General features: G+C 35.8%; 1 protein-coding gene across 2 annotated transcripts in view; it reads left to right on the top strand.

Annotated features, from left to right (window-relative positions):
• NIPBL (NIPBL cohesin loading factor) overlaps nucleotides 1–26216 on the top strand; it is a 197440-nt gene that overhangs the window by 159185 nt on the left and 12039 nt on the right. For both annotated transcript variants that reach the window (XM_081232739.1, XM_081232740.1), the window contains exons 33-43: nucleotides 8673–8781; nucleotides 10284–10420; nucleotides 14833–14973; nucleotides 15095–15188; nucleotides 15627–15781; nucleotides 16251–16341; nucleotides 18518–18691; nucleotides 19073–19263; nucleotides 21177–21284; nucleotides 21764–21964; nucleotides 25016–25162. In XM_081232739.1, the coding sequence (XP_081088865.1) occupies nucleotides 8673–8781; nucleotides 10284–10420; nucleotides 14833–14973; nucleotides 15095–15188; nucleotides 15627–15781; nucleotides 16251–16341; nucleotides 18518–18691; nucleotides 19073–19263; nucleotides 21177–21284; nucleotides 21764–21964; nucleotides 25016–25162 (1548 nt within the window). The remainder of the gene's footprint in view (nucleotides 1–8672; nucleotides 8782–10283; nucleotides 10421–14832; nucleotides 14974–15094; nucleotides 15189–15626; nucleotides 15782–16250; nucleotides 16342–18517; nucleotides 18692–19072; nucleotides 19264–21176; nucleotides 21285–21763; nucleotides 21965–25015; nucleotides 25163–26216) is intronic.

Here is a 26216-nt window from a genome sequence, read left to right on the forward strand (position 1 = left end):
CATGTTTCTCCAGAGAAACAGAACCAACAAGATACTGAGAAAGGGAGACAGAGAAAAGATTTATTAGAAGGAATTGGCTTATGTCATTATGGAGGTTCTTAAATCCCACAGTCTGCTGTCTGTAAACTGGAGACCCAGAAAAGCCCCTAGTATGTAGTTTAGTCTGTGTCCTAAGGCCTGAACCACGGAAGCTGATAGCATAAATCCCAGTCCAAATGTGAGAGGAGACCAGTGTCGCAGCTCAAGTACTCAGAGAATGGTTGGATTCTCCCTTCCTCTACCTTCTGTTCTACTCAGCCCCACCCACATTGGAGAGGGCAGTCTCCTTTGCTGAGTTCACGAATTCAAATGCTAATCTCATTTAGAATCACCTTTACTCACCAACACGTCCAGTAATAATGTGTAACCAGATAACTGGGCATCCCTTGGCCCAGTCAAGTTAACACTTAGAATTAACCGTCACAGTTCTACCCTTTGTTAACTTGGTACCCATATACATCTCCTTAAACCATACTAAATCTCCAAATAAAGACAATAACAAGGTCATGATTCTACCTAACATGATACAACTATCATGCATGTAACCAAAAATGCATTAACCCATTCCCCAGAAGAAGTCCTTGAGTGATGTTTACTCTTCTTGATATCCCATAATTTAAGTACTGTGATGTCAGATTAACAACATTTAAATACTATGATATGAAGTCAGTACACTTTATGTTATGTGATAAAGGAATAAGGTGGGGGGGGAAGAAAGATATTTTCTCACTTTCCCTCTCGATCTCTCTCTCCCTTTCCCTCTCCCCCACCTCTGTACACACAATACACACACATGTACACACACACAAATGTATTCATGACAAAATAAGTAGGAAATACTCATGGCAATTAAAGTCCTTATTTCTATAACTGGTAACGTGATCACAGCTGGTATAATACTAAGAGATGGCCTAAGGGATCTCTTGTATTCCAGACATACTCTTCCATACCTCCATTAGAGAGTAGTACTCCAATTTCCTCTTGTTAGTCAGGATCAATCACTCCATCCAGACCCTAACTCCCTTCTTTGTTGTTGATTCAGAAGCATGAGGAGCACACAGTAGTTGGGTGACAGTACTAACTTTCAGTTCAGTGGGATTATGGTTGTGTCTCCTGGTAGAAGCGTTCCCTCTCTAGAACCTCTCTCTAAGCCAGCAGAGCATAAAGTAGCTGGAACAGAAGCAAAACTTTTGCTAATGGGTCACTAGGGGTAATAGTGAGTGATGCCCCTCAAATTTCCACCTCTTGATTCCTGGACTAATCCTGGCTATGGACTAAACAGCACCATGTATTGATGCTGATTCAGAGCATAAGAGCCTGCTGGAGAATCTTGCCTGAGCCATTGCAGGATAGTGCCACCTATCCGGTGCTGTAACTGACTCTTTAAAGGGACATTCCACATTCTATCAAGTCAGCTGTTTCAGAATAGTCGGGAACATGAGCGTGGGCTTGTTGCTGCACTTCTTTTGCTGTGAAGTGAGTTTCTTAATCAAAAGCAATGCTGTTTGGAGTACCATTATGGTAGATAAGGTATTCTGTAAGTCCACAGGAGATAGTTTTGGTAGAAGCATTGCATGCAGGAAAGGCAAATCTGTATCCAGAGTGTCTATTCCAGTAAGAACAAAATGCTGCCCCTTCCATGATAGAGGCAGTCCAGTGTAATCAACCTGCCACCAGGTAGCTGGCTGATTACCACAGGGAATCATTCCATATGAGGGACTCAGTGTTGGTCTCTACTGCTGGCAGGTTGGGCACTCAGTGGTAGCCATAGCCAGTGTGGCCCTGGTGAGTAGAAGTCCATGTTGCTGAGCCTATACATGGCCTCCATCTCTGCCACCATGGATAGTTTGTTCATGAGCCCATTGGGTGATGACAGGAGTGGCTGGGGAAAGAGGCTGATATCCTCAGAGAAGGTATCTGCAAAACAGGTCATCCTATCCACTTGATTTTTAAAATCCTCTTCTGCTGAGGTCACCCTTTGGTGAACATTCATGTGGGATATAAATATTTTCATGGATTTTGCCCATTCAGAGATGTCTCCACATGCCTCTTCCCCAGATTTCCTTATCACCAACTTTTCAATCATGTTCCTTCCAGGTCCCTGACCATCCAGCCAAACCATTGGCCAAAACCTATGAATCAGTATATAATCACACATCTGGTCATTTCTCCTTCCAAGCAAAGTGAACAACCAGATGCACAGCTTCAGGTTCTGCCCAGTGGGAAAATTTCTCTTCACCACTGTCCTTCAGGGATGTCCCAGAAAGGAGTTGTATTGCTACAACTATCCACTTTTGGGTGGTACCTGCATATTGTGCAGACCAATCTATAAACCAGGCCCAAGTCTTCTCTTCCTCTGTCAACTGACCCTAGGGTCTTCCCCATGGTCAGCTGAGGCCATAGGTGCAAGCTGGGAGAGAGAAGGTAGTATAGCAGAAGTGGGAACCACAGGCATTTAGGCCATTTTTTCAAGTGCCCTTCAGCCTGCTCTGACCTAATCATGTATATACCACTTACATTTGATAATAGAGTACTGCTTTTCACACCCAACTTTATGGCTTGGTGAGTCAGAAAACACCCAGTTCATGACAGCTCGGAATGCATGATAATTTGGTGGCCCATGGCTAGGCATTCAGTATCTACTGAGGCCCAGTAGCATGCCAAGAGCTATTTCTATGGAGGATGGCAAGGCTTTGCTCCAAAATCCTAAGGGCCTATACTGCAGTTCACATACGGGGGCTTGCCAAAGACTCCAAACAGCATCCCTGTCTTCCGTTAACACTTCAAGCACCACTGTGTCTGCTAGATCGTATGGCCCAAGTGGCAAAGCAACTTGCACAGCAGCCTGGACCTATTCCAGAGCCTTTTCTTTTGTTCTGGGCCCCACTCAACACTGGCAGCTTCTTAGGTCAGTCAGTGAATGGGCCAGAATAATATACCCAAATGAGGAATTTGTTGCCTCCAAAATTCAAAGAAACCCACTAGGTATTGAGTCTCCTTTTTGGTTATAGGTGGGACCAGATGCAACATCTTATTCTTTACTTTACAGTGAATATCTCAATATACCCCACACCACTAAGCCCCCAGGAATTTCTTTGAAGTAAAAGACCTCTAAATTTTTGTTGGATTTATTTCCCACACTTTGACACGCACATCTTACCAATAAGTCTAGTGTAGTTGCTACTTTTTGCTTACTACATACAATCAACATAATGTCATCAATGTAATGGGCCAGTGTGATATCTTATTGAAGGGAAAGATAATCAAGAACATGCAAACTAAATTATAATGTATGGCTGGAGAGTTAATGTACCCCTGAGACAGGGCAGTGCAGTGTATTGCCAGCCTTGCCGGCTAAAAGCAAACTGCTTCTGGTGGGCCTTTGACAGGGATGAGAAAAAGGCATCTTCCAGATCAGTAGCTGCACACCAGATCCCAGAGGACGTGTTAATTTGCTCAAGCACTGATACATCATCTGGTACAGCAGCTGCAATGGAGTCCCGACCTGGTTAAGCTTATGCTGATTCACTGTCATTCTCCAGGATCCATTTGTCTTCTCAGGCCAAATAGGCAAGTTGAATAAGGATGTGGTCGGAATCACAACCCCTGCATCCTTCAAGTCTTTGGTGGTAGCACTAATCTCAGCAGTCCCTCCAGCGATACAGTATTGTTTTTGATTTACTATTTTCCTAGGTAGAAGCAGTCCTAGTGGCTTCCAGTTGGCCTTTCCCACCACAATAGCCCTCACTCCATTGATCAAAGAACCAATGTGGGGATTCTGTCAGCCTGTGAATAAATCTATTCTAATTTTGCATTCTGAAACTGGTGAAATAACCAGAGGATGGGTTTGGGGACCCACTGGACTCACTGTGAAACAGACCTAAGCTATACCTTCATTGATCATCTGACCTCCATAAGCTCCTACTCTGATTGGTGGGCCACAGTGATGTTTTGGGTCTCCTAGAATTCGTGTCAGTTCAGAGCCAGTGTCTGGTAATCCCTAAAGGTCTAATAATTTTTTTCCCCCAATGCACAGTTAACCTGGTAAAAGACTGTAGGTTCCTTTAGGGAAGGTTGGAGAAAGGATTAACAGTATAAATTTTCAGTAGTGCATGGAACTCCTTCCTCAAGAGGATTCTTCAAAGAATGCTGTGGATTGAATGTTCGTGTCTCCAAAATACATAATGTTGAAGCTTAATCCCCGGTGTGATGGTATTAGGAGATGGGGCCTTTGGAGGATAATTAGGTCATGAGGGTGGGGCCCTCATGAATCAGATTAGTGTCCTTCTAAGAAGAGACATGAGAGAAATTACCTGTCTGCTCTCTGCTGTGTGAGGATACAACAAGAAGACAGCCATCTCTGCAGGCTAGGAAGAGGATCTTCACCAGAAACCAACCATACGTTGATCTTGCACTTCCCAACCTTCAGAACTATGAGAAATAAATTCTATTGTTTAATCCACATAGTCTATGGTATTTGTTAAAGCAGCCCATACTAAGAAATTGGTATCAACAAGTGAGGTGCTGCTGAAATAAATACCTAAAAATGTGGACGTGACTTTGGCATTGGGTAGTTGGTAGACACCAGAAGATTTTTGAGGTGCATACTAGAGAAAAACTGATATTGCTGTGAAGACATTAAAAGGCAATTCTGATGAGGGCTCAGAAAGAGAAGAGCTATAGGGAAAGCTTCCTTCTCTTTAAAGCATATATATAATCATGTACAGAATGTTGGTAGAAATATGGATGGTTAAAAGCCATTCTGATGAGGTCTCAGATGCAAATGAGGAACATGCTATCAGTCAACAGAGAAAAGTGACTTTTTGTTATAACGTGACAAAGAACTTGGCTAAATTGTGTTTCTGTTCCAGTGTTTTGTGAAAGGTAGACCTTCAAGTGATGAAACTGAATGTTTAGCTGAGGCGATTTCTAAGCAAAGTGTTGAAGGTGCAGCTTGATTTCTCCTGCCTGAGTTTACAGTCAAATACTGTCTCTGTCTCCATCAGCCAGTGAATGGGTTAAAAAAACCCTGATGTATCCATACAACGTGATAGTATACCATATCATAAAGGAACAAACTATTGATACATACAGCAACATAGGTAAATAATAAAAACATGCAGAACGAAAGAAGCCTTACACAGAAGAATGCATATTATGATTCCACTTATATGAAGCTCTAGGAGAGGCTAAACTAATCTATATTGGAAAAAAATCAGAAGAGTGGTTGCAGGGGGCCAGGGATTGACTGGAAAGGAACATGAGGGGACTTTCAGGGGCGATGGTAATAATCTGTACCAGTGGTTCTAAAAGTTATCAAGATTACCTGTGATTTGTTAGAAGTGAAGTTCTAAGGCTTTACCCCAGACTTAATTAATCCATAACTCTGAAGTAGGGGCCCACCTAAACAAAGTCTCCAGATGATTCTGATATAAGTTAAAGATGGAGAAACACTGTCCTTTATCTTGATAGGGAGTTTGACTTATATAGGTGAATACACTTAACAAAACCGGGCGAGTATACACTGAAGATTTGTATATATTTCATGTAAATTTTATCTCAAAAGGAAGAAAGAGGGCTTCCCTGCTGGTGCAGTGGTTGAGAGTCCTCCTGCCGATGCAGGGGACACGGGTTCGTGCCCCGGTCCGGGAAGATCCCACATGCCACGGAGCGGCTAGGCCTGTGAGCCATGGGCGCTGAGCCTGTGCTCTGCAACGGGAGAGGCCACAACAGTGAGAGGCCCGTGTACCGAAAAAAAAAAAAAAAAAAGAAAAACGAGGAAATACACTGATGTCTGCAGCTTACTTTGAAATGCATCAAAAAGATGGATAGAGATGTGTATATGTTTACATATACATATGCACACATATATACATATATCTATGCATGCATATCATGGGGCTGGTTCAACATCACAGGTGTGTATGATTTAACGTTAAACAAAAAATAATCATGTCAGGATACAGGAGAAATCGTTGATAAAATTTAATACCCTTGAATGACAACTTCTAGTAAACTAGGAATAAAATCTGACAGAGAATAAACTATAAAACCTAAAATGAAAATCATGCAAAATGGAAAGATATTAAAAGATCTCATCAAAATCAAGAACAAAAAGTATTCATCAAACATGTCAAAGTGATTAAAAAATGTATATGGAAAAGTAAAGAGCTGAAAATAATTGTCATTTCTGAAAATGCAGGGACACTGATGTGCCTTAACAAATATCAGGACTTATTTTTAGAGATACAGTAATTAAGGTAGCATGGATTTTTCAATAAATGAGACTGGGCCAAGTGGCTATCCATAAGGATTTTTTTTTTTTTTAATCCTTCAACTCAGCAGTCAATTCCATATAGATGAAAGGAAATCTTTAAAACTTACAGAAGAAAGTATATGTGTGAATATATTTTTGACTTTTCTTAGGGAAGAATTTCATAAGTCACAAAAGCCATTAACCTGGAAAGATTGATAAATTTCACTGCCTTAAAATGAGGAACATTTATGAATCAAGAAAACACAAGTCACAAACTGGGAAAGATATTTGATACACATATAACTAACAAAGGATCATTGTTAAAAATATGTAAAGAACTCCTGTCCTGCAAACCAGTATAAGACAGGAGTCCTGGCAGGAAAACAGGAGAAAGTCATGAATGGGCAGTTCATAGAGGAGATAGCACACATGGCCTATAAGGTATTCAGCCTCATAAGTAATATAGGAAATACAAATCAAGACCACATTTTACACCCATTTGATTGGCAAAAGTTGAAGTTCGGTGATAACAAATGACAGAGAAAAGGTGGATTAAATAGCATCTCTTAAACACTGGTGCTGAGAAAATATTACAACAAAAGTTTTTAAATTTAGCATTATTTCATAAGGTTGAACATTCATATGTCCTATGACCCAGTAGTTCCACGCCAAGGTATATACCCAAGAGAATCTTGCATATGTGCACCAGGAGACAAGAATGTTCATTATGCCACTAAAATTTTAATTAACCTATCTTCAGAAGAATGGATAAATGAACTGCAGTATAGACATACAACGGCCTGTCGTATAGCAGTGAAAATGAATAGTTTCATGCAACGACCTGGATTACAGTTAGTGACATGTTGAGTGAAAAAGGCACATCCCAGAAGACTACATCCAGTATGATACCTTTCAGAAAGTTGAAAATCCAGCAGAACTATAAACAGTATTTAGCTTAGACAATTTTTTTAAAGCAAAGAAATGGTAAAATTTCTGATAAGTGGTACCTTGAAAGTTAAACAGGAAGATAGGATAAAGGAAGGAGCACATTGGGAAATATAAGTTATTGGAAATATCCTTGAGTTAGGTTCATAGTGCATCATTATATTTATAAGTAAAAGGGTACATAACCAGTATTGGCAATGCCATGAACTAAAATTTATGGTTAATACTTTTATGTATACTTGATGTCTTGGAGAGCAGAAAGAAAAAACGGGTGAGGAGATTGTTTTCTACTCCTGCCTGAAAAAGACCAGACTAGCATATAATTTTAATAGCTGCTTAAGGTTGAGTTATAGAGCAGAACAAGGAGAATTTGCTGTTCAGAGTTGTAACTGGGTAAATTGAAGTTTCCTTGCTTTGATTTATTTCTTTAAATTGGAGGGAGCAGGGGAAATGTGTGTGATATGTTATTCTGATTGCTATCAGTTTTAATCAGCCATGCATATTGTAGTGAAAGTTTAAACTTGTGCTGTCCTGTACTAGCCACACGTGTTTTTTCATTTAAATTAACTTGAATTTTTATTTACTTTTAATTCCTCAGTTATACTATCCACATTTCAGGTGTTTTGTAGCTGCATGTGGCTTGTAGCAGCAATAATGGGCAGCACAGATATAGAACATATCCATCATTGTAGAAAGTTACATTGGACAGCACTGGAACTCTTGACAGAAATTAAACATTTCAGTTTCTTTAATAGCCCCAGAATTGTATTAGCTATTCTTTATTAACAAAACAGATATACCTTAGATGACTTTACCATTGACCTCTGATTATTATGAAAGATTGGATTGGTTTTATTTTTTGGCTATAGTTAGACTGATCTCTTTTCCTCATATCATTATTCGTAACACTTTTCTAACATTGTTTATTAATAACTTGGTAAGAGATAACACAGGGAAGAAATCCAGCCTTGTGTTTTATAATTGTGAATTATAAGGTGCAATTCAGATGTAGTTACAATTATTTTTAAAATGTAATTAACCCATAATATACTTTTTTGAGACATCAAAGAACTTGAAATAATAAGGAATGGAATTCTCATTCTTTAAAATCATTCCAACTAACATTGAGTGGTACTCTTAAGGGAAGGTCACCGTTCTCATGTCTCTCATATTCTACCTTAAGTCCTACACATAGCAATTTAAATAACTTCATACTAAAATTGTTTGAAAGTATCTATAAATTACTGGTTTATAAGATATTTTTAAATATTTGTTACATATTTTTGTTTATTAATTTGCATTTTCAGTATTAAATTGTTAATAACCAATTGAAAAGCTTATTACTTATGGACACATTTAATGCGTTTATATTATTATTGTCTAATGAATAATTATACTGGGATTTTTTTTTTTTATATATATACATATATAGTTGTTGAAGTCCGAAGAGGATTCCTCATATAAACCTGTGAAGAAAGCTTGTACTCAACTTGTTGATAACCTAGTTGAGCACATTCTTAAATATGAGGAATCTCTAGCTGGTAAGACATTTTATATATTGGTCGTTAAGTTGATTTTATAAGATATTTTAAAATACTTTGGGCACATTTCTCATTTTTGCCTCTAGCTCTGCTTAGCCTAATAATTAACTACTTCACTTTTAAATGAAATCTGTTTTTTGTTTGGTGTTGAATCCTAGGTTATATTGTTATGGTTGAGTAATATTATCTAGAGCAGTACAATAAAAGCATAGGACTTATCTCTTCCACATATCTTTCAATAGCACATAATTTTAGATGTCATAATGAACAGGAATTAAAGTAAGTCCAGGGGCTAATATGTATTTAGCTAAATGCACTCATCCAAAAACTGTTCAATATCTTTTAAATTATATAAAATTTTTATCAAAATGAAATTGTTTTAATTATTATAAAAATGTTTTTAAAAGATTTTTAGTATATACCTAATATCATTTATAATTATTATATAAAATGTGCTTAATCTTGACCTAGAAAGCTGTTAATATTTTTTTAATTGTGAAATTCCTTAAATATTTAATATTTTATATTATTTATCACACTGTCACAAAATTGAAGTTAATGAAAATATAAATAATTATATAAAACTTATAAAAGTCATAATGGATATCTATTGCTTAAAAGCACACAAGACTAACATTATTTCCCATCCCCTAATGTACGTTAATGAGGAACAATAGTCAGCCTCAGTCAGTTTTCAGAATTGGGGGCCAGTTGCCTCTATACAGAGGTATCATTTATGGTAAAATTGTTGATATTCTTTATATTTTTATTGCAGTTTTTTTTCTTTAATTTTTTTTTCATTTTCCATGTTTACCTCTTTTTCTTTGTATATTTTGTTGTTTCCCCTACTTTTCCCTATCCTAGATTTTAAGGGTGATACTGTTGTCACTTAATGTTAAAAAGTTTCTAATCTCCTCTAAAAACTCCTGAGAACCAAGAAACATTTTATCTCCTAACTAGCAACATTTTCCTCTCACCTGAACAGCATTTTGTTTACTTTTCTAATATAGCACTGGCCCACCTTCTTATCATTCCTGTCTTCTAACATTATTCTCCCACGGCATCTCTTTTTTTCCCCAGTACCCTTAAACACAGTATCACCTCAGCTAAATTGTCTTTGTCCTCCTTTGCTAATTTTCTTTCCCATACTCATTTCCATCCAGTTTTAGATATAATCAACACCATGTTTATTCTGAAAATTCCATCTCTAAACTTCCCAACTTTTCATTCTACTTTTTAACTTCAGTCCTACTCCCCTCAGTGTAAAACTTGCCTTCCCTAGTGCAGCCTCCTTGTCCTTTATCCTTAATATATGTAATATTATATAACAAAGAAAAAATGAAATGCAGGAAGTCTAGCATCATAAGAAATGCTAATCTGTTGTATTCAGGCATGTACTGAATCTATTCAGGGGATAGTATTGAGTAATTTAAATAATATTCTGTATAATTTCCATTGCCTTGTCATATTTTAGTGTCTTATTTCTCTGTTTGTTTTTCCAGACTCTGACAATAAAGGTGTGAATTCTGGACGATTGGTAGCTTGCATAACCACTTTGTTCTTATTCAGCAAAATAAGACCCCAGCTCATGGTTAAACATGCCATGACTATGCAGCCATATCTTACCACTAAATGTAGTGTAAGTATTAGAGCTGTCCTATTTTTCTCTTATATAAACCATGTAGTAAATATTTTAAATTTAAAATTCACATTGTGTCATCCACATTTTCACTGACAGATGACAGTCATTTTCACTGACAGATCAACTGGGTTATGTACTCAAATGTATGTTCTAATATTTGTGGCAAGTTATCTACAAACATCATTTTTCTGATGTATTATACATAAAGTTCAAGTCCCATTTCTTTGTGAACTCCTCAAGCTAAATCCTCAGTAATGCTTAATAACCGTTGTAATTATTGTTAGGACTTAAAAGGTGAATGATACAGAGTTCCTGTCACTGAGAAATTTACTGTCTTTTGGATTCTGATTTTGCTTTTCATTTGTCATTTTTGATATATTTTATTTATTTTTATAACATATCAGTATATTGAATATGGGAAGACCTAGGATCATCAGAGATGCTAGGCTGTTATTTTAAGTTAATATTACACATACTATGTTTTCCTAAAATCAAATGTGAAGATTAAATATTACTTGAGTAAGATAATCTAGCAACTTAACATGACAGTGTGGTGAGTTAAGTGGCTTATTATAACACTAAATTTTAAAATACTCTAAAAACCTATAAATGTAAATCGTTTTTTACTTACTATGTTCCCAGTGTTCCTAAGGAGCTAATTTGAACTGTTTACTAAATTTGTTTTGTTGCCACGGTCAGGTTTTTTTGGCAATCTAAGTTAACAAATTCTAGGTGAAAATCTTCAGGATGTCCTGAGAAATTTTAAAGACTGAGGAAAGTACCAGAAGATAAATACATTAAAAGCAATATATAAAACAATATATAGGGCTTCCCTGGTGGCGCAGTGGTTAAGAATCCACCTGCCAGTGCAGGGCACATGGGTTCGAGCCCTGGTCCGGGAAGATCCCACATGCCGCGGAGCAACTAAGCCCGTGTGCCACAACTACTGAACCTGCGCTCTAGAGCCCGTGAGCCACAACTACTGACCCTGCATGCCTAGAGCCTGTGCTTCGCAACAAGAGGAGCCACTACAATGAGAAGCCCACACATCGCAACGAAGAGTAGCCCCTGCTAGCCACAACTAAAGAAAGCTCGTGTGCAGCAACAAAGACCCAATGCAGTCAAAAATAAAATAAAATAAATTTATTTATTTAAAAAAACAATATATAGTACTTCTGAAAACAACATTTAAGACAACATTTAATTCTATCTTCAGGGCTTAGATCTTGGTGTTAGATCCAGAAATAAATTGATTAATATGTAATCTGTGGCTAATAATAATAGATAATATTTATTGAGCGCAGTGCCAAACACTGAAGAATTTTACATACATTATCTCATTTACATTGTGAAGTCGGTACCATTATTATCTCAGTTTTACAGATAAGGAAACAAAAGCTTAGAGAATATAACTAACTTGCCCAGTGTCACACAGCTAACAAGTCCCAAAACTAGAATTCAACACCATGGCTTGCCTCTAGAATCTGAACTATAATGGAACCTTTGTAAATTGTCCTCGTTTCAGTCAATATTTTTTTAAAGCAAGGTTACTTTGAAAACGTTTTGTATAATTTGTTATGCATATATACATATTTTATATATACACCAATGTAAAGTTTTATATAAATAAGGCCATCTCATAAATAAAACAGACACATTTTAAAATTGTTTTTGTTTTTTATATCCTATCCCCATCTTTATTCCTCCTCTTCTCAAGATAAGCAATCTGGAATATCCTTGCCACTTTATCCATGTTTCTATAATTGTACGCACACATAGACACATATACAAATGGTTGACCAGATTTTTTAAAAAATCAGGTCATGTTATATACATATCTGTTAGGCATTTTTACTAATCTCAAAACAACTGATATATGTTTAATTCATCCTTTTGAATGGCTACATATTATTCATCTTATGGACGTCCTGTGATTTATTTAACCATTTCCCATCTTGGCAGGTATTTATTTACATTGTTTCCTATTGATAGCCACTACAAACAATTCCTTAATAATCATTCCTATTCATATACTTCTAAATACTGGTGCATTTTTTCTTTTGGGATAGATTCTGAAGAATTAACTTCCCAGATTGAAGGAATTTTTTTTAGTTTTGGTTTTGGTTTTGGTTTTGAATAGATCTTTCCAGATTGCTGGTGGACATGTTTCATAGCCTCTTTGGAAACCAGTAAATGACAATCTGTGTCATTTTTGTACTCTTTGCCAGTCTAACAGGTGTAAAAGAATATAGTTCATTGTTGCTTCAGTTTCCCTTCCCTGATTTCTAAGAAGGTTGAGCATCTTTTTTATGATATTAACCAGTTGGACTTGATTTTCTGTGATTTGACTGTTGTTATCATTTGCCCATTTTACCTTTGAATTGTGGACCTTTTTTTGAAAACTCTTTAAATGTTTAAGATACTGAACTATCTTATGTATATTCATTTCAAATATTTCTTATATTCTACAGCTCTTTTCCTTCATGATTTACGTCTTCATTTAAATTTTCCTTCCAGAATTTAAGATACTTCATTTACTTGATTTTTCAAGCCAGTTATGTTTCAAAAATTTTTTACTACATATTTTTAAATAAAATTTCTGCAGTGATTCTCAAATGAATTTATCTTACTTGACAAAAACTGATTTATCCCTACACCCACTTTAACTCATCCCCTGTTGCTTAAAGGAGGTGGGAGTGGGAGATGGCAGAGAACAATAGGATATCTGTGTTACTTAGAAATAAAATATTCACCTTAGCCTATTTTTTTATTTAATCCTCTGTGTATCCTGAAAGGAAGGATGAATGTAAGGTCAGAAAGTTTTTAACCAGTGAGGTAATAATAAGCTCAAAGAGTTCAAAATGAGTGTTAAAAACCTGTTGCTAAGAATAAGGAATGAGGGACTTCCCTGGTGGTCCAGTGGTAAAGAATCTGCCTTACAACGCAGGGGATGCGGGTTGAATCCCTGGTCAGGGAACTAATATCCCACATTGCCACAGGGCAACTAAGCCCACGTGCCACAACTACTGAGCCTGCATGCCACAAACTGTAGAGCCCACACACCACAACTACAGAGCCCACGCACCCTGGAATCTGTGCACCACAACTAGAGAAGAGAAAACCCGCACACTACAACTAGAGAGAAGCCTGCGCACCACAATGAAAGATCCCACCTGCCTCAACGAAGATCCTGCGTGCCACAACTAAGACCTGACGCAGCCAAAAATAAATAAATAAAACAAATAAATAATAAATCTTTAAAAAAAAAGAATAAGGAATGATAACTTGGCTAGATTTAAAAAAACATATGTTAAAACCTTAGAGGAAGGAAGGGAGAGAAGAGGAAAGGAAAGAAAGAACTAGTAACTTTATTTGCCTATGGGCAGGGACACCACTGGGTGACTGGAGGACAAGGGTAGGAAAGAGACTTTTTACTGTAAATCCTTTAATACCTTTTTTTTTTTTAATCACTAGCTTTTACTTTATTTATTTATTTTTAAGATGTTTTATTTGGCCGTGCCGCCTGGCATGTGGGATCTTAGTTCCCCGACTAGGGATCAAACCCGCGCCCCCTGCAGTGAAATGCAGAGTCTTAACCACTGGACCGCTAGGGAAGTCCCCTTTGTTTTTTGGTTTTTTTGCTTCTTAATGTTCTACCTATTGTTTAAACCGCTTAGTTTTTAATCAGCTTTAAAACTTTTAAAATTAAAAAATAATTGTAATATCATATTTTAAATTTTAAAATAAAGGAGCCTTATACCTAGTTCTGGGATTCCACATTTTCATCTATCATAGAAGGGTTAACACAGGGCTTCTCAACCTCAGCACTGTTGACATTTAGGGCCGGATTATTCTTTGTTGTCAAGAGCTATTCTGAGCATTGTAGGATTTTTGGCAGTATCCTTGGCCTCTATCCACCAGATGCCAGTAGCACCCCCGTGCCCCTGTTGTGACAACCAAAAGTGTCTCCATATATTGCCAAATATCCGTTGGGGGGCAAAGTCACCCTCAATTGAGAACTACTGAGTTAACATACCCTAGTTTGAAAAATACTGATCTTGAAAACGATACCAGTCTTGGTAAAATACTCTGTTAGTTAAACCCCATTGTTCAGAATTGACTGTTAGTGCATTTTAGGAAGAAAAAGAGTAATTGTAGCATTGTGATTAAGTGACCCAAAGATCACATGGTAAGTTAGTGACAGAGCTAGAATCCAGGTTCCTGTCACTATCTGCTGCTCTTCCCTTCATTCTTTAAAGAAGTTCTTTCCTAATAATGGTTTTTTTTAAAAAAAACTTTATATAAATATACATATATATAAATAATACCAAACCTCCCAACTACGTAAAGCTGTATATAGTTTGTTTTCAGATTTTGTTTTTCATAAAGCACTAATTTTATCCTTATAGACACAAAATGATTTCATGGTTATCTGCAATGTTGCAAAAATCCTAGAGCTGGTTGTACCACTGATGGAGCATCCGAGTGAAACTTTCCTTGCCACTATTGAAGAAGATCTAATGAAGCTTATCATCAAATATGGCATGACTGTAAGCATTCACTTTACGTCTCTGTGTTGATCAGTGTATAATTCACAAATGATAACTTAATCATGTGTTTTTACCTTTGTCTTTAACTTTTGTCTAAACAGTAACATTTTCTCTCTTTTAGGTAGTGCAACATTGTGTAAGCTGTCTTGGGGCAGTTGTAAATAAAGTGACACAAAATTTTAAATTTGTGTGGGCCTGTTTCAATAGATACTATGGTAAGTTCAGTGCCTGGGCTTTAAAATTATTCTGCTAGATCCTGCAGTGTATACAGTTCCTTTTTAACACATCTGATAAAAGGTAGTATCAAGGGAATTATAAGAGGTGTGATGATTGTCCTCTCCGGTCTACTCTCAGAAGCAATATTTTCTGGTGTCTTACATTCTCTTAATAACCCAGTATGATTACTTCAGAAATTTATCTCCTTATAAGTAAATGTTGGTAAGTTTTTTGCCTACTATGTAAAATAAAATTTAAATATCATTTTTTTCTTACATTAATTCTTTTAGGCTCAATGGAATGCCCTTATATTTCTAGACGTTTAATACTTAGAACCGTTAGTAAAATTTAATTTTAATTTATTAGCAGTAATTATTTGAACATAACAATTTAAGGATACAGGGTTTGTTATAAGTAAATATTACTTATTTTATTAGGTGCCATTTCAAAATTAAAAAGTCAGCACCAAGAAGACCCAAATAACACTTCACTGCTAACAAACAAACCAGCACTTCTTAGATCCCTTTTCACTGTTGGAGCACTATGTCGGCATTTTGATTTTGATCTGGAAGATTTTAAAGGCAACAGTAAGGTAAAGATCTTAATATTAATTATTTAGTATGCTTTAAAAACAGAACTGTGTGACCGTGGGCATTGAAAATGACTATAATGACTCAGGATGAAGGCGGCATTAGGGTAGTCTGGTTTAATTCTGAAACAGTGCTACTCAAAGCATGGTCCTCAGACTGGCATCTGATCCATGAACTCTTTGTTACCGGTCCATAATAAGATAAGTTTACACAAGTTATATCAGCTTTGTGTTAGTAGGCACACTGCTTATGTCAGCAGCAGTTCATTTTTTTTTAACATTCTCAATGAATGCCACTGTTCTAAAATTCATGGATTTATAAATGTATTGGTGAATTATTCTTTAGTAAAGTTCACATGTGGAAGTTCTCATTGTTTGCTTTTAGGTATTTTTTTCCTTTATAGTTGAAAACCAATCTAAGTTAACTCTTCCTTATACACTTTAACATGGTTTCCCCCCCCCCCCACCTTAGGTTAACATAAAGGATAAGGTACTTGAACTATTGATGTATTTTACAAAGCATTCAGATGAAGAAGTACAAACAAAAGCTATCATTGGTCTAGGTAAGATAAGTCTAAATTTCTTCATATTTTTTAGTTGTTTGAGAGGTTGAACAAATTTTAAAATGTTGTGAATTTAAATTGTTGAGTTACTTATGTATGTTTCTGTTTAAAGTAGGATCTGGTATCTTGAATATAAGTCTGCGGATTAAAACAACTGGGTTCCATTGACTTTGAGCGAGTCATGTAACTTCTATTTGTCAGTTTCCTCATTAGTAAAATAGAGACGACAATACATTCTTCTACCCCTAATTCATAGGGTTTCATAGAAACATTCATTAAAATACTTTAATAAAGAAAGGTAATATAGAAGAATTAGTGCTGTTGCATATTTTTTAAATTGTTCTTTTTCTTTGCAAAGTTTTGTCATTATATGTGTCTGCCTCTTCTAAGGTGAAAACAATGGGCAGTCTACCCAAACTTTTATTTATTTAGAAGCACAGGGTAAACAACCCCACAGGAACAATTCGGATGTATACTTTTCCTGTATTACTGTTCAGGGATCATTGATGTAATAAATACATGTCTTTGCAGAAAGTTAGGTCTTTGTGGCTTATCTGGAAAGATATTGGTATATGGGAGAAATATGAGAAGGGTAGAATTAAAGTACCTGAAATGAATGCACTGTAAAAAAATTAGAAGAGCACTCTCTCCAGGTTTTCGTGTTGTTGTTGTTTGTTTTGTTTTGTACAAATACATGTAAAGCTACTCAGTAAGGTTAACAACTTATTTAGAAATTTTATTTTGGCAGCATTAGCAAGGTTTATAATTTAATATGCATGGACAGTTGCTGATATTTCTAAGTCACCCAAACTTCATTAAATGTTTACTGATTTCTTTCAATAAATTTAAATCTTAATATCTTATTCCTTCTTCATCTCTTTCAGAAAATTACATATAGCAAATATAGTAAAAATTCAGATATCACTTACTAGAGAGTTATATTGATAGAGTATTATCTTTTTTTTTTTTTTTTTTTTTTTTTTTTTTTTTTTTTTGCTGTACGCGGGCCTCTCACTGCTGTGGCCTCTCCCGTTGCGGAGCACAGGCTCCGGACACACAGGCTCCACGGCCATGGCTCGCGGGCCCAGCCGCTGCGCGGCATGTGGGATCTTCCGGGATAGGGGCACGAACCCGTGTCCCCTGCATCGGCAGGCGGACTCTCAACCACTGCACCACCAGGGAAGCCCGAGTATTATCTTTTAAGTCAAATGTATACCTTTGAATATTCAATCTGGACATACATTCTATAAAGTGGCAAAAGCTAATAGTGTTACATCTAATTCAGAGAACAAAGAATGTAAATTTTAACTTGCAGCACTGTCCAGAAAATAGTGCCTTTAGACTTGTTAATAAAAGACATCTTGCCTGGGCCATAGTTATCCTGTGTCACCTTGGGCTAGTTATCTGATCACTCTGTGCTTTGAATTTAGTTTGTTACTTGGCATCCATAATACTTGCTATCATCAAGGATCTTCATTTTATCTCACATAAGTAAGCATTTTGTACAAATAAACATGGACAGTATTATTTTGCTGCTTATTAGCTTGTGGTTGTAGAATTCAGCATTGTGGCTTCAATTATAATGACCTATGAGAAATAAGTAGAAGATTTTAAGCTTTATTTTAGAATTATTCCATTTCATCAAATGAATATATTTCAATATATATATTTTTAATAGCTCCAAGGTAGTACCTTCTGCTAGGGATCTAAAAAATGTTTGCAGACATTACCTCTTAAATCCTGAAAATATCCCATTGAGTTAGGTGGGTGGTAAATATTATTGTCCCCATTTTACAGATGGAGAATTGAGGCACAGAGATATTATGTGACTCACCTAAGGTCACACTACAAGTCAGTGGTGGAGCCAGGAATAGAACCCAAGACTCCTGACTCCTAATCCACTCCCCTAGCCACTAGGCCCTGCTCCCTCCTCAAGGTTTCCTCTTGTGTGAAATTCTCCTTTGAAATACAATTTCTTGTTTTTAATTCATGGGGAAAGAAGTACCTGCTCTAATACTTCTCTAGGTAAGGCCACCAGCATATTCTTCCAGTCATTTTAAGTTTTAATTTTTGAAATAAGGAGCTGTTTATATAATTTATCAACATTTTCATTAAATGTTATATTTAATTTTAATATGAATATATCAAGAGAATTTTTGTTTTCTCTCTTCTTTAGGATTTGCCTTTATTCAGCATCCAAGTCTAATGTTTGAGCAAGAGGTGAAAAATCTATACAATAATATTTTATCTGATAAAAACTCCTCAGTAAATTTAAAAATACAGGTGTTAAAAAACCTCCAGACCTACCTACAAGAAGAAGACACACGTATGCAGCAGGCAGATAGAGACTGTAAGTAAAAACATACTTTCAAACATGCACAGTGTAGCTGCAGTTAGCATACCATCTATGACTCTTTTTTAATCCAGATATCTAATAGATAAGGAATTTTAGGTAAAGGAGTTCAGTTAAAGAAGAATCCTTCATAAACTCCCTGAAGTAGTTTATAAAATTTAATATATGTGCAGACGTTAACATTTTGATGGAGGGAGAGAGATTATAGTTCTCATCAGGTTCTCAAAGGAGTCTCTAACAGATACCCCACCAAAAAAAAAAAAAAATTTGAGAACCATTGGGCCAGCTATAACATTTTGTGCTTTTGGTTGTGGCCTAATTTAGAGTATTTAGTAAAGTTAATATACACGTTCTTAGTATGTTTACTTCCTTTTGTAGGGAAGAAGGTTGCAAAACAGGAAGATTTAAAAGAAATGGGTGATGTTTCCTCAGGGATGAGTAGTTCCATCATGCAGCTTTACCTCAAACAGGTGCTCGAGGCGTTTTTTCACACCCAATCAAGTGTACGCCACTTTGCCCTAAATGTCATTGCATTGACTCTAAACCAAGGTCTTATTCATCCAGTTCAGGTAAGTATGTTTTATAGCAGCAGCACTTAGCAAAAGAGCCAGATTTGTTGCCATTTGAAGACATGGTGATTAGAAAATAAGTAGTTCTTTATTCCTCTTAGTTGTTGATTTTTTTTTTTCCCAAACTCTTAAGAATACAAGTTTTAGTCCATCTTTTAGGTTGTCTTTACTGCAAAATACCCATATATTCATAACGTCTCTATTAAACAAACTTCCAATTTATATTTGTAGAATACGTACTCCAAATTATTTCTTCTGAAATGATAGATATGTTTTAATTGACATTTACTCTTATCTCTAAGAACCAATCGTATATACTGTCAAATATGTAATGTAACTGGGGTTAAGAGTATAATCTATCTTAAACAAGGTGGATTTTAGTCCACAGAAGAATAACCTATATAATCTGAACTCAGTTTCTTCATCTTGAACTGGAAGTAATATCAAGTACCCAACACCTCAAAACACCGATATGTAGACTAGATGATGTACTCAAGACATATTAGTACTACAAGGGATTGGCAGCTATTTCTGATGTTGTAGTATTCACCATCTGACATGTTCAGGAGAGTGCCACAGGGGGCAAAAGTAAATTTGTTAGATAACCAAAGCCTGTACCCTCAAGATTTTTATTTTGGCTCTGTTTTGTGGAACTTTTCTAAAATATGCTCTATGTTGTTATGCTGTGTTCTTCCCTGTGTCCGGAAACAAAACACAGTAATGTGTATTTAGCCTATTCTTCATGATTCAGGGCAAGATTACTTAATAAAGTATACAGTACTATGTTGATACTCTTGAATTTTTTAGATACTTAGGGCTCTTTGCTGGTATTCTAAATGGTCTCAGGTGGTTGTGCTTTTATTATATCTTCTTTTTTTAAGCTTTTCTTTTAAATTTTACAATTATAAAAAAATTGCAAGAGTGGTACAATAAACTTCTTTATACTCTTCACCTATATTTCACCATTTGTTAACATTTTGCCACATTTGCTTTCTCTCTCTTCATATGTACACTTTTTTCCAAATCATTTGGTAGTTTCACATATCATGATTCTTTACCTCTAAACACTTCAGCGTATATTTTTTTAAGAACAAGGACATTCTCTTACAAAATCATAATGCAATCATCAAATTCAGGAAATTTAACATTGATACAATATTATCTAATATATAGTTCATTTTCATATTTTGTAAGTTAAGCTAATAATATTCTTTGTGGACTTCTCCCCCCCACCCCACCCCAATTCAGGATTTAATTGGTGATGACCCATTTCAGTTAGTGCTGTGTCTACTTTTTTAAAGTTTTTTGTTTGTTTGTTGTTATTTCTCTCACCTCCTCACCTCTGTCTAATTCAGATTCACTTAACATAGTAGTGGAGTTTCCTGACTTTTAGAAGTGTACAGTGAGTATGGCTGTTACCAAATTACTAGCTATCCAACTGTCTGACCGTTGAAGCCATATTTAAAATCAACTTTGTGAGAAAAAATTTATATTTTTCTAGTTTTGAGTATGGAAGACAAATTACTTTTTCCCCTCAACTATCTTTACATAGAAAATTCAGTCAGGCTTGAGAAATTATTGAATTATACATTTGTAGTATATATCATAATCTTAAGTGGATATTCTTAGTCTGGGAGCCCTTTAGTTTTAAAGAACCTTAAAATCACACTGAAATTGCTTAAATTTCACCACATCATTTTCTTGCTGATACTCCAGTGCTTTTTTGCTTTAAGGGAAAGATTTAAGGGAAGATGAATAGTTTTTTAAAAAACACTAAACCATGGCATTTATAGGAAGGCCTATAAAGCTAAATTCATATGTCCCAGATATATAGCAAGTTTTAACATATGTCAAGATACATATAGAGCTTTTACTACGGTGATGTCTTATGAATTCTTTATTTTTATTTCCAGTGTGTACCCTATTTAATTGCTATGGGCACAGACCCAGAACCAGCTATGCGGAACAAGGCTGATCAGCAGCTTGTGGAAATAGACAAAAAATATGCTGGATTTATTCATGTATGTATTTTTAAATTGTGCAACCTAAATTTAAACATCATTCTTTGGTAAACCATTTCTTTAGCAAATGTTCTGCTCAGATTCATATTAGAATAAAATATTTTGCTTAGTAGTTACTTTTAAACATGCAACTAAGTTTGTCCCCCAGGGTGTTTAGTTTAAAATTAACTCTTAAGACTGAGCTAGAGGTAACAGTACAGCACGCACGCAGGATAAAAATCAGGATGCATGGGTTCTAGTCCCTACTGTGTATCTTGGCAGTGATGGCTCTTCTGCGTCTCCATTTGTTTCTTCTATAAAATGAACAGATTGCAGTAGATGATCTGCAGTATTCCTTCCAGCACTTGCATTCTATGACTTTTATTATTTTAAAGAAAACCAAATAATGAAGTTTGCCTCGAACTATAATACTCAAAATTATATTTTTAATTTGACTCTTCTAATTTCTGTGGCAAAACTAAGGCTTTTATTGATTTCAGATGAAAGCGGTGGCTGGTATGAAGATGTCTTACCAGGTACAACAGGCAATCAATACATGCCTAAAAGATCCTGTAAGAGGTTTCAGACAAGATGAGTCCTCTAGTGCTTTGTGTTCACACCTTTACTCCATGATCCGTGGAAACCGCCAACACAGACGAGCCTTTCTAATTTCTTTACTCAACCTGTTTGATGACACAGCAGTAAGTATTAAAGACTTATTATTTTAAGAAAATAAGTGTTCTATAAATTTTATGCCTAAAGTAGTTAACATTTTAAAAATATTACCATTTTAGTAAATAACAGAGGCTATCTTAAGTGTGTTTATTTAGGTCTATGTTAATTGCAAGGTCTACAGTCAAAATTGAAGGGGAAATTTTGCATGAGAATAAACACAATGAGGGATAAAGTAAAATTGTGGGATAAAGTATAATTGTGTTTCCATACTGTGTGTCTTATAAACTTTGATAGCAATTGCTTTAAGCATACCTTTAAATAAGCTACATTACTAATCTGTCACTTCCAGGGATAGATAGATAGATAGATAGATAGATGGATGAAGTGGAATTTTGCTTGTTTCTGTCAGACTTGAATGCTGTTAGAGTAACTATTCTAATAGGGTTTTGGCTGCTGAGATCCCTGGTTGTTCAACCTGACCGCCTTTAATGAAGAGCCCACTTTTGTGTAATTACAATTTTGACCCTTAAGGGGGCTATTGGACAAGTTGCATGGGCCAGGACCATAAGGCAAGAAAATAAAACATCCTGTTCTTTAAGCTTATCTCTTAATTTTTTCATTCATTTTATATCAATATTTATTCAGTATCTATTTGCGTTATGGTAGCATTGTGCTAGGAGATGAAGATAAAATAGTAAATGGGACCGATGTGGTATCTTTCCACATAGAGCTTACCAATTAGTGTATTGTGTAAAGCTTTAAAAAGAAAAAAAAGAAATATTTTTTTCTTATTTTAATCACTTGATAGCTTGACTTTGTTGCTGTTCCAACACCAGATTTTTTCAATAAAGTAAAATTTAAATTACCAGAATGTAGATGTCTTATTAGACCTCTTCTTTTTAAGTACAACATGGAATTTTTGGATATACTATCTAACAAATAAATATAACAAACTTCTATTTTAGAAATACTTGGACTATAATTTAGTCATCATCAGGGCTGTCATCAGTATTAAGCTTTCACTGTGTGTAAGATATTTAGATAGGAGTACAAAATGATATAGTGCTCTTTTCCTGATTGGATCTTACCTCCAGTTGGAGGGATAGGACACTAAATAAAGGAACTAACAGTTAAGATTAGCATAATCTGAGTCCCGGGTGGTTTGTATGGATACTGCCCTAGTCTTTATCTCCTTTCTGAGCTTCATTCCTACGTGGTTTCATTGCCTGCTACATACCATTAGCTGGATGCTCTGTCACCTCAGCATGTGAAATGCTAAACTGGAAATCCATCTCTCATAACACAGTGGATGTCAGAGGAGGAACAAATCACTGAAGGCCTAGGGGATAAGATGGATCTACTCTTAAGGCAGGGCAGGTGTAAAAACATGAATAAAGGTACAAAGATAAGAATGTGTGGGAGGGACTTCCCTCGTGACCCAGTGGGTGGGACTCCATGCTCCCTATGTGGGGGGCCTAGGTTCAATCCCTGGTGGGGGAACTGGATCCTGCATGCATGCTGCAACTAAGGATCCCTCATGCCGCAGCGAAGATCCCGCATGCCACAACCAGGACTGGTGCAGCCAAAATAAATAAATAATAAATAAATAAATATTTTTTAAAAAAAGAATGTGTGGGAAATAATGAATAGATGTTATTTAACTGGAGCAGCAAGATCATAATGAGGCATGGTTAATGGAGGATCTTGTAGACAGTGGAAAACTGTTGAAAGTGTTAAATTCAGTGATGAGGACAGGTGACAGAGAGCATTTTAGGAACACAGATTTTTTAGCATTGTGTTCACATTGAAGGTAATAAGGGATTGACCTGTTACGGTGAAAGTTGGAAAGAAAAGAATGGACAGTAGGAAAGGAAAGAAGAAACGTTGTGAGGAAGGAGTAAATTAAATGAGAGTCTGTGCGAATAGTCAAAGGATAACTGAAATATTTTTGTCCTAAGCACCTAAAAGAACAGAATGTTGCTAAAAGCAGTTTGAAAAGGAGTTGGTTTGAGAAGGAGATAGAAGAGGAATAGTCAAAGAGCTAGGAAGAGAAAACTAAGGAAGAACGTTTCAGGAAGGAGATGAGGGTGGCTTGTCTGTATTTTTCCAACTTTAACATGTAGGTATTGATACATATTTAAAAATAAAAACGTGGGGGTCTCATGAATACTAATAGCAAGTTCATTCCATCTGTCCTATGGGATTTTTGTTATTACTACTGCTGATAACTGTATTTTATGTTGTTTGGACAGCAGGATAAGGGAGATGGCAGGAAGGAGTGTTTTTTAATTGCCTATTTTTTTAAGCTATAAATGTTTTAAAGGAATTTAAATATTAACATGTCTTTCTGTTTATATTCTGTATCATCATGTAAATGCTGAAAATCTCAGTTTGTTACTTCTTTTAAAGCAAACAACTAGTAGTAACCATAATTTGCCAGCATTAGAGTTTTTTGGTGTGAAACTGTGGTAACACCGTCAGAATGACTCAGATATTCTAAATTATGTACACATAGGAAACTGACAATTGTTTTATGAGTACATGAACTTTGATTTTTTTTTAACCCACATATTAGTACTATAATTACCACTTACTTTTGAAGGCAGAATAGTAACTGTGTGTAACTGATCTCCATATGGGTTAAACTTTTAGAGGCACAATGACAAATAATTATGAATTCATATGTATACTTTCTGATGTGGTATGGATTTATCATAAAGATTCTATATACTCTATAAGAAAACTTCAGGGACTCCCACTTGGGTGCACTAAAAAAGTTCACCCCTTCCCTTCTTAAGGTACCATGGTTTAAGTCATTATGAAATCTCTTAAAATGGGTTTAAGATTATTCTGTAAAATCCGTTTCTGTTCCACCTCCTCCCTTCTTCCTTCCCTCTCCCTCTCCCCAACTCTCTCTCTCTCTCTCTCTCTCTCTCTCTCTCTCTCTCTCTCTCTCTCTCGTTCTGAAACATTAACTGAGGTGAAAGTGCCCTGTAATATTTTTTCTAAAAAGGCTTTTGTGATGGATTTCTAGATTATCCACTAAACATGTGTACCTTTTTTTCTAAAATTTACAGAAAACAGAAGTGAATATGCTCTTGTATATAGCAGACAATCTAGCCTGTTTTCCATACCAGACACAGGAAGAGCCGTTGTTTATAATGCATCATATAGACATTACACTCTCAGTTTCTGGTAGTAACCTACTGCAGTCATTCAAGGAGGTAAGTTACACACATTACTATTCTTAATCTTTCAAAGTACAGGCATGCTATTTTCACTGCTTTGTTTCTCATTGTTCTTTTTATTCTTTTCATAGGTATATAAAGTCTTTCTAAAACTTAACTGAAATCTGGGTAGTGCTTGAATTGGGGAGAGGAAGTGGGTTGCCATTTCATTTCCATTAAGAAAGATCTTAAAACCATTTCATTCCAGATCATTTAGGTGGAATTTATACACACACACACACACACACACACACACATACACACACACACACACGTGGATTGTTCTCTTGATAAGCCATCCCACTTCTTTATTTATCTCACTTCAAGCATTGACCTTAAGTGTTTGGTGTTCATTCATATATTTGTTTAAACCCCATTTTTAAAACACTTTGCTATTTTATAAATCTGGTAATGGTGTAGATAATAGTAGTACACTTGAAGAAATACAGAATAAATATAAGTAGCTTACTTACAAGGAAACACAGAAAATTTATACTATTGATTTCCTTATCCCTGAACACCAGCATAATAATGGAGTTGGCACATTGTATGCCCAAAATCTTCACTAAATTTTTTGTTGTAAACTTTGTATCTTTTCTTTCATGGTTTTTAAGAAGGAAATATAATTGGTTTCATTGTAAAAGCACCTGGTATATATAGCCCTGGGTACAAAGTAGGTGTACTCAGTAATTTACATTCTTTGTAAATTAATTGGAGTATTTTCATGTACCTGATGATATAAGTATATATCTCATTTTACAATATCGTAGTGCTCAAAACTCAGCCTGGTCAAACTCGTAAATCAGGGAGATCTTTTTAATACCTAAGGGTTGGAATTACAGAAGTATCTAAACCCTTGCTACTTGAAGTGCAGACCAAGACCAGTAGCACTGGCCTCACCTGAGAGCTTGTTAGACCTGCAGAACCTCAGACCCCACCCTAGACCTGGTGAAACAGAGTTTGCATTTTTAACAAAATCTCTAGTTGTTTAATATGCACATTAAAATTTGAGAGGTTAATAATTTCCCAGGAACTTGATCCATCATGTTAT

This window comes from Mesoplodon bidens (assembly GCF_964165515.1).
Source record: "Mesoplodon bidens genome assembly, chromosome: 4".
NCBI lineage: Eukaryota > Metazoa > Chordata > Mammalia > Artiodactyla > Ziphiidae > Mesoplodon > Mesoplodon bidens.